Here is a 10,097-nt window from a genome sequence, read left to right as displayed (position 1 = left end):
TTAAATTCAATAAAAAAAGGACAACATTGAAAGGGATGATATTAACATAATTTTCATTCACATTTTTTTACTATGCATATTTTGAAAAGAGATTTATTCTGTTCTGTTTCATTCACATTTTTTCTTCATATGTATTTTTGGATGTATTTTCTTATGTATTCATATCTTTCATATGCATTTTCATCATATGTAGCATAGTTCTTTTCTTAAAAAAAAACTTTCCTTTACTTATTTATTTTTTTAGAAATAGGCAAACTAAACTTGACAATTTAAACAGGGGTTTCCGTGGGCCTTGAAAACTTTAAAAAGTGGTAACGAAAAATAAAACATTTGTCGATATTTTAATTTCTGTGTAACCACCACTGAAAATATTTTTCCAAAGAAAGTATACATGCATGAAAATTCGAGCTTGCTAAACCACTGGTATATTAAAATAAGAACTATATCTAGCATTAACCTAAATTTACTACCACTACTAGAATTTTTTAAGGACTGTGGTAGCCTTGTTAAATTAGTATATAAATCAATGCATTCGCACTAAGCCGAGAACGTTCGATGCAATATATTGTCTCGCCACCTGCTGATAATACAGAGAAGCATGGCCAATGTATTTATTTTTTTAAATCCTGAAATTTATTTTAACAGAATTAAAATTTCCTCTAATTATATAAGTACTATGGAATATATTTTAATGAAATATGACACTTAACATTATAAAATTAGAAAACTAATTTATGTACAATGAAAGATGAAAATTAAAATAATGGACTATCAAACATTCGTTTCCTGCTCATATGTTAATGTTTGTGCAAACTAGAACTTGTTGAATATATTTCATCCCAATTAATACATTTATATTGTACACTTTTCATTACATATTGCTGGCAGCAAAGAACATAAAATATTAAATAACAAGTAGCTTAAATATATATGAGTTAGAAATTAATGCTTATTATATATATATATATATATATATATGTGTGTGTGTGTGTGTGTGTGTGTATATATATATATATATATATGACAGGAATCGTAACTAGACCAGGGTGCGCATAAAAATTTAATTTTTGGGTAAAGTCAAAACTTTCTGTAAAAAAGTTCAAAAAGTAGAGTCATGCGTTAAAGAAGAAGAGGGTAAAATATTTAGTTCATAAAAATTATCTTGAGTAACTTTTATTTTAACTTATTTATGTGAAATGTAAGGTATATAGTGTATTAAGACTGGGGCAATAAATTGATAAGCCTAATTTCTTTCCGAAATTGAGATTTTTACTACAAACTACTGCTTTGTATTGTTTCCAAATAAGTACTTTTCAAATTTCCAGAATATCCGCTAGAGAGCAGCACAGAAACAGCTTGTCGACATGGAAATTGCAGTATTCTTCATCAAAACACTTTCTTGAGCAATTTAAAGATGCGGCTAATTATTACAGAGTCCCAAATTTTCATATTCAAACGGAAAAAATAGTTTTATTTATCTAGAATTGAAACATTTTCAAGGAGTGCTAAGAATTAGTAAAACCATTTTTTTAATGTGCAAATAATATGAGACCAAGATCGTTTTATATTTTCAGAAATTTATTTACACTTTAACAATCTGTACATAAAAATAGAAAAATATGAAATGTACATCTAAGAGTATTTACAAAATAGATTTTATCTATACATTTATAACATGTTTGGGATAATAACACGTGATATTAAGTCGATGATATATTCAGTAATAATGAACATTTCTAAAATGAATTTGAACAGTAAATTTAATACAGTTGTAAAAATTTTTGTAAAAACGATAACAATAACAAATGAATATTATATTAAAATAAAACTGGAAAAAAAATCAATATTATTCATGTAATAATAAAAATGAGCATCGTCCTAAGTATCTTTCTTAATTGCTTTAAATCTATATCTTTAATTAAAGGACGCAGTGGTTTTGAACAATAATCTTATAAAATTTAAGGAAATCAAATTAATTCAGAAGGAATATTACAAATATCAACATAATTATATCGAAAATTTTGCTCTACTTTGTTACAATTTTTTTTAAAATTAGTAGTCATTTGCAGCAAACTTTTTTTTAAAGAAAGAAAAATTTAAAAAAAAATCTCAACTTTTATGTATTATTCTAATCATTATTATTGAAACATAAATCCAGACTCCAAACAATGATAATACAAGCGAAAAGCAATGCAGTCAGTTAAAAGCAATACAATCGCAGTAAAATTATTGACCATTATATAAAATAATCAATTATTTCTTTCATTTCAGATGTTACACTACTAATTTTAAGTAATCTGTAATACTTTATAAAGTAATTTAATATAATATTCATCGATAAGTATCTGTTCGAATTCGATTAGCATTTTTGTAAAAATTTTAACATTAAAAAAAAAAAACTATTTTATCCTGGAGTATAAAAAATAATATTAATACTTAACAACAGGACCAGCCTGAGAAGAAAGTATTTAGCTTTAAATAATTTTAGAATCCATATTAACAATTATCTATATTAATTGAATGTATAGATTTTATTGCTCAAGAAATTAGTAACATTAAATCAAGCAAATTTAAGTAAAATTTTCTTGTTTTCTTGCTGCAGTTATCACATTAGTTTATATAAAATGAATTTTTACTGGCAGAAAAGCCCCTTCAAACGCATAAATATAATAAAAATCGTTTGAAACAAATTAAGTAAATAAGTTTTATATACAACAGATTTTAAAAATTCACACTTGGCGAGAAAACTGCCATAACATAACATTAAATTACTTACGATCATATCTATCATTCTTTTCGACCTATTTCTGCCCTGCTAACTTTTAAATAAGCTCCGTAATATTCATACCACAGAGAACGCTTAAATATCGTTCGCAAACTTGAATCAGCTATTGACAGCGCTGATTTTTTCTTTTTCATTTTGTGGCTTCACAGACTTAACTGTTAACCGTACTCACAATTAAAGCAAAAATATATGCCTGTTGTCCAATATCAAAATACACCAATTTCACACCACGATAAGGACAAAGATATTCTTAAATCTAAGATTTCGAACCTCTTTTTCGGCTACGAAAAGTAAGGCAAATGTTTACATTTCAAACAAAATATGAAAAATCGAGGAATGATTTTCTGAACAATCATAATGTTTATTAGAAATAAAACAATCCATCAGGAGGGTGAAAAAAAATATCTCTAACTGTCGCCAACCTATATGATTTAACTTAAACAATGTTTCATTAGGAATGGAATAGATGTCATCATCATCAATATTTATCTGGGCGCCTGGGGCCGTAATGGAATAGATGTACATACCTGCTAACTTTTCCGTAAGTTTTATTTTTATATTTAATGTGGTAGCCAAAATTTATTTCATTTTACTTTTATTTTAATAAATTCGACTTAAAATTATTTTGACTACCACTACATTTAAATAATTTAATAGTATATATATTAAGCCTGCTTGCAAAGAATTATATATATACGTTCAATAGCTAACAACAAAATCTCATCTCCTCTATTCCCTCTATCTAATAATTTTTCGAAGAAGCAGCGGATAGCCCCCTGGGCTAGACACTCCATTACCCTGAATGCGTTGGCTGTATTTTAGTGTAATACTAGTTTACAATTATTGATAGCAAGGCAATAGCCACCAGAAAAAAAAAATTTCTTGCAAAGTGTAAAAGTTAGCAGGAATGCATACAAACACAATAGTAACTAAAAATGAATGCTTAATCACATTAATGTATGAAAAGTCTGAAATAAATAATGAAGGTACATATATGAATAGGAACAATTACACGTAGTCACATTTCGTGAAGATAAACTGCTTTCAACAGTGACCAAGATCAAACGGAGAACAAATCCAATAATGGTTCCAATCAACAAAACAAAATCTAGTTACAGTTACAATCTAGTTATTTAGACTAACCTAATAATGGACCCCATGAAGCATTAAAATCCTTGTAGACTAATCAACAAAACAAAATCTAGTTACAGCTTAAATTTAAAATGGATAACATAATTTTCTTTATGCACAGTATGACATGAAATAGTTCGGACAAAGCTCCTAACCAAGAATTGTAATCGAAAACTCATTTGGTAAGATTCCTTGGTCAAAAAAGTTCTTTGGAAACAAAAGAATGAACCTTCCTGCGTGATTTTTCTGCAGCACATAGAAGTAAAGGCATTGAAGAATGAAGAAAGGCACTTTCTTCCGATTTTTTTTTATAGAACAAGTGCAGCCATCTTTTACACCAGCTTGCATTCATTGGAACTTTTCTATAGACTTGACTTTGGATTTTCTTTAGAGCTAGACTTCATAAAATGTAGCATCCTTCAGAAATCTTAGTGTTAGGTATGAGATAAAACATCAGAAGGTGAGTTGTGGCCCATAAGAATTATGTGACTTCATTACAGCTTTTCATTAAGGTCCAGAGTGGTCATTTTGAAAATTTGTAAACATGTTTCTGGTTTTAATGTTTTCAGTTTTAGTTGTAAGTGTAACGGCCATATTTTAATGAGCAATGTAATTACGATTCATCTACGACCGATTTATTTCTTGCCACCCTGTATTTGAGATATTGCGCTGATTTTAAATCAATGTACGTCAATTCACGACATTTTGTTCCTATTTTATGTATTTCGGTATATTGCTGAAAATCTGGAAGGTCTTCAATGGTGGATCTTGATTCACATTTGCAAAATTAGTGCGCTTATAAATAGTATGTAAAAAGTGATCCGTGTCCCGCCGGATACTGTGTACTATATAAATTTGTTCGGATAAAATAGAGGGAGTCAGCCCGGATCACGTATCCGAAACCAGTTTGTTTTCTAGTCCTTTGGAAGGTACGGGACGTTGAACATTACACCCTTTTACATAACCGTTGGGTCCAACAACACCGAATTCCGGATCAAAGAAAGTGGATTGTCTTGTGATGAAAAAAATTCCAATGGCTACCAGGGCACCAAATAGAAGGACAGCGGCTACCAACATCACCACATACCAAGCATTGGATTCCAAGACACCAGTTTCTGCTGAAGATGGTGGCTCAAATAGAATTGGCTTATGACTGGTCACTGGAAAAAGAAAAAAAAAACAATGGTATATATTAAAAACGCTCTAAAACACAACCGTGAAAAGTCGTTATAACATTAAATTATTTAGTTCATAGTTACTAAAATTGCTTAATAATGCTGATGAGTCATTATGATATACATTACATTGCGTTGCATTAAGATACAGTTAAGTTTGTTTAGTAATGCTGAGGAAATTCTAAACTGTAAGGCATCACAATGTTTGTTAATACTGCAAACATAGTAACTAAATTCTCTCATCTTTGGTAAAGATTTTCCTCTAACAGTTAATATGGTAAGTATAAGTAGATAAATGTCCCGATAACTGTATGGGAGAGTGGGGTCAATTGTAACAGGGTACGATTGTAACAGAGCAAAAATTTCGAGTGTCGGATTCTAGATTTGGTTCCTATGTGGCGCACAAGGTGTATTTAATAAATCTACATGTACACCTCTGGCAACCATTTTTATGTACTTTTGAAAGAGTTACATCGCAAAAGATATTTTCACGTTACGTAAGTACTTTTTTTGGTTTTTGAATATTATAGTGTAAGAAAGTAATTTTGTTTAAACAAATAAAAATTATTAACCGAATATGTAAATGGATACCTTAATTAACATTTCAATAAAAAAAATTAGTTTTGTTAATTAACTAGCATTATTTTTAACAAATGAAGCTGAAATGGCGTCTTGGGGACGATTGTAACAATAAGTAAAGGGACGATTGTAACAGCTGAAAATAAATAATCTTATGTTTACAAACCATTACTTAACTCTTTAAGAACCACCAATAGTTTCCTATATCATTTATATTATGTTGCATGTGCATTATTTTATTTGTCACCTTTCACAGCATAAATTAAAATTTTTAACCCCTTAAAGTTAAAAGTTTAACCCTTTAGGTCTCTGCTCATTATTATTTTTACTCCTAAAATATCAGTACTATTTTGATCAATAAAAAAATATATCACAACTATGATAATATGCATAATTAACTATGTTTTAGTTGAATTTATGAACTGTTACAATTGACCCCGTAAGTGGAGACAATTGTAACAAGTGCACGACTGTCAAAAATTGTTAATAACTAATATAATCACATTTAAAATAAGGTATTTATTTTTTTTTTCTAGTAGAGGATAGTTTACTTTACTCGTCTGTCAATTAATACTAATAATATATTGAATTTTTTGTTAGTTAAAAATAGTCAAGTAAAAAATGTTACAATTGACCCCACTCTCCCCTATAGTCATTTTAAGTGCTGGTGAAATTTAAAAAAAATCGACTTTTTATTTTACAGCCACTTTATAATTTTGAGTTAAACTTCACCATATACCGGTAATGGCATAATTGCTAAATAGCAATTAATTTAATAGAGCCATAGTGGCTCAAGGGATAAAGCTTGCACCTTCCAAGGAGGAGAACCTGGATCGAATCCCAACAATGGCTGGTCGATACGAATTCCAATCTCAACACCGACCACAGTGATGAAGTAAAACATCTTCAGTGGTAGACGGATCATGGGTTAGAGTCCCCTTGCGTTCAGGCTAACCGTGGGACGTTTTCGTGCTTTCTTTGTCCACGTAACGCAAAAGGCGTGTTAGTTTCATCAAAAAAATTCCTCCATGGAGGCAAATTTCTCTCGATATTTGATCCAGAAGTTCCCTTGTCTTCTGGATTGGGTTCAAAATTACAAGGCTATGGAATTAAACATTAGTAGTCGCAAACCCAAATTTGGGTCGGCTGTTCAATGACTGTTGTAAAAATTAATTAAATAAAACCGAATTCGCTAGTAACAGCTAAAATAAGTGGCTAAATTACTGTTATAATTGTTGAGAGAGCTGTTTATAACTCATAAACTAATTTTGCCTCGTATAGCATTGCAACTTGAGCAAACAATTCTTACCTGGAAGAATAAAAGGAGTTGTTGTTGTTGGCATCGTTGGGTAAACTTTGGCATTGCACATGTGTTTATTGCAGCACATGAGTACCGGCCATTGTCGATGCAAACCAATAGCGGGCCGCCTGTTTTCGCATAGAAGGGGTGTGCTGCCAGCAACGCAGCCCCTGACCAATGGGTCAGATCCATCTTTCCGATCCAAGAATTGACTGAAACAGAGACTTGTTGTATTGCATGTTTTCGTTCCTTCTTCTAAACATTGTCTGGTCGTGCAAGCGCACGAAATCATACGACCTGCAAGAAAACAAATTTTTACATTTAATAATAATTTACATTTTTACCGTCTTTATGTTCTATAATTAATCAAATTTCTGTAATGCAAAGCCAATGCTGATAAAAATATTTCTTTTTACCTAACAAGAGTTGGTATATGCATGAAGACGCATATACCAACATGCACATGCACACAACGTGCATAAAGGTGCTTCAATTTGCTTCTGAACATGTCAGCTTTTTTATTGCATATGTCTTCTTTCCCAGATAGCACCACAACCAGATTGCAACAAAAATGCAACAATCATGGAGACTCTTTTGTGAAGTCACATGTGACTTCTGCGACGTCGATGTGTGAGTTATAAATTGTTGCTATGTCCGCCTTTAGTGACGTCACCTAGACATCAATATGAGACCATTTAGCTGTCGCACGTCTCAACATGATCACGGTGTAGCGACATGGTGACATTTACGTTTCATTAGGGTCACCGTGCCACTAAGCTGAGAAGTAAATATGTCACACGGTGACGTTTATGCGACAATTATTTGTCTCATTGTGGTCTCATGCTGACGTTTGGGTGACCTTTTAAAATTCACGTATCGACGTTGCAAAAGTCACATGTGACTTCCACAAATGAGCCTCAGTGACTGTCGCATTTTTGTTACAATCTGGTAACGGTGCTATCTGGGTTAGAATCCGTTTTTCTGAAACGAAATAGTTATGCCTACCTTATTAATAATATACTACTTCTAACTAAACATTAAGTACTTTATTCAATTAATTTCTAATTAAATATGCAGTACTTTTTTAAAGCGAAAGGGATGGGAATTAGAAATTTTTTTTTTTCATTTGGTATTAAAAAATTTGTTCCAATACTTTTTCCAAATAGGTACTATGCATATACAGACCACATTTTTTTGTGACCTTTAATGGGTTAATATTTACAGCGTGAATTTTATTTTACCTCTAATAATCCTTAGTTATTATTAACTTTAATTTTTTAAAAACTCCAATAAACCTAAACATTATCAAGCCATCGATAGGTTTTTTTCCCCCCAGACACAGTTTAAATAAAAGTGTATTAATAACAATTCTGATGTTTTGACTCTAAGCGTTAAGTCGGAAAAAAAATCTACCGCCCACATTAATATCTCAAGACAATAACATTTACACGAAATCCCTTCGTTTATTTTTTTAAAGCTCACAACACATCCACTCTTTTTTTTAACCGAAACGGTATAACAAATGCGATTTCAAAACGGAAGAACTTTCTTCTGTTTATACGAATCGGGCGCCGCGTTGTCGTAAAGCAATTCAACCATAGCCATAGTATTCAAAATAGCACGAAAAAACACGCACTCGCGTTCCGGTCGCTCTGTTTGCCTCGCATCGTGCAGACGAGAAATTGTTTTTAAAACCCGTTTCTCAGTTGTTTTTTTTTCTTTCTTCTTTTGTTTTATTTGTTCTTTTATTCGGATATGGATTATGAAGAAAAGAGATAAGAAAAAAAAATTGTGTTCGTTAATTGCGGGAGGAAACAAAGACAAGGCTTGCAGCCAAAGATATCGAACTTTTCGAAAGAATATTCTTGATATTTAATTGCTAACGGCGCCACTCATATTGAGAGGAAGTCGTTTTAATAATTATATTTTTCCCAGCCGTTACTTTTTATTATTTGACAAACACGTTTGAAAAAAGTGTCGGCTTTAATTTTCTTCAATGAATAGAATGGAGGAAATCGAACAATTGTTGCAAAATTTGATATCTAAGACACACTACAATGTCAACATTTTGTTCTATGTCTATGGTGAAGGATAACTGAAATGGCAATCATGTCAAACACGTGATTTACGAAGACTATTGTATAGAGAGGGTTATTAATTTTTGGGAAAAATAAAATACCAGTCGAAGAAATATGTACTTTTTATGCTTGTTTCAATGGAAACAATGTTATATAATTTATCAATTCTTCGAAAATAAGCATATTCTTGAGAAAATAAGCATATTCTTATCTTGAAAATTAATAAATAGCTGTAGTTATGAAAGAATAACTCCTTCGAACAAACCAAAACAATGTAAACATAAAAATTTTCCATACCAGTATTTATTTTATTCAAAATTTAGAAAAATTGAGAGCAAGAAATGGTTGATAAAGATGAGTCTAACTTTAAATACATGGAGAATCGAAAGGTTAAATTCTTCAATTTTAAAAAAAAATTTTTTCTTTAATTTATGATGCTTTATTTTAAGTGTCACGTGCAATTGCTTAACTTTACGTGTTTTCTATAAATTTTATTTTTATGCTTAAAGTGGTTGTAAAATTTATGTTTTTCTACTCATTCTTGGATTTATAAAATAATTTTGCCCACCACTGTATATAAATAAATAAAACTTCCATACAATAGTATGATAATTAAACTAATTTACGAAATAAGCATTTTATATTAAAGAGAAATTTTAACTAATCGTCTGCGACCCCCTGATACGATTACTCTTATAAATTTAGATACTACTTCGTTTTGTATCATCATCTTCCGATTTTTTTTTTAAATATTTAATTAATATCCTAGAAAAGTACACCTAATATGTATAGGCTAAAAAGCATCTATATTCCTGTACTTACTTACGTTGATCTAATTACATGGCATACCAATAGTTTCCAAAATCTCCAATAATTGATTGTTAATTTAATAATTCTAATTTAACGTGATTTTAATAAACTGTAGCATAACTCATAAAAATTGTAGATTTCATAAGAATGCTGGGACGTATTGTATTTGGAAAGCGTTTCGAGCGTTTTAAGTTATGTGCTGTTTTTTTGCCATTCTACTTATTTACAAATAATATATA

General features: G+C 30.5%; 1 protein-coding gene across 2 annotated transcripts in view; it reads right to left on the bottom strand.

Annotated features, from left to right (window-relative positions):
- Positions 1–1,560: 1,560 nt before the first annotated feature.
- Positions 1,561–10,097, bottom strand: part of LOC107446902 (uncharacterized) — a 41,749-nt gene continuing 33,212 nt past the window's right edge. The window contains exons 2-4 of one of the 2 annotated variants that reach the window (XR_015429051.1): positions 6,980–7,267; positions 4,616–5,076; positions 1,561–4,540 (exon numbers count right to left, since the gene is read on the bottom strand). Coding sequence is in view for 1 of the 2 variants with exons in the window: in XM_021148777.4 (XP_021004436.3) it covers positions 4,805–5,076; positions 6,980–7,267 (560 nt within the window). In the remaining variant the exon portion in view is untranslated. Of the gene's footprint in view, positions 5,077–6,979; positions 7,268–10,097 lie in introns of both variants that reach the window. The other variant, XM_021148777.4, reaches the window with a different exon arrangement.

Source organism: Parasteatoda tepidariorum, chromosome 9 (genome assembly GCF_982258835.1).
Source record: "Parasteatoda tepidariorum strain Cologne lab strain chromosome 9, Ptep-v5.0, whole genome shotgun sequence".
Taxonomy (NCBI): Eukaryota; Metazoa; Arthropoda; class Arachnida; order Araneae; family Theridiidae; genus Parasteatoda; species Parasteatoda tepidariorum.
Note: the sequence above shows the minus strand (reverse complement) of the source record. Positions and strands in the feature narration are given on the sequence as shown.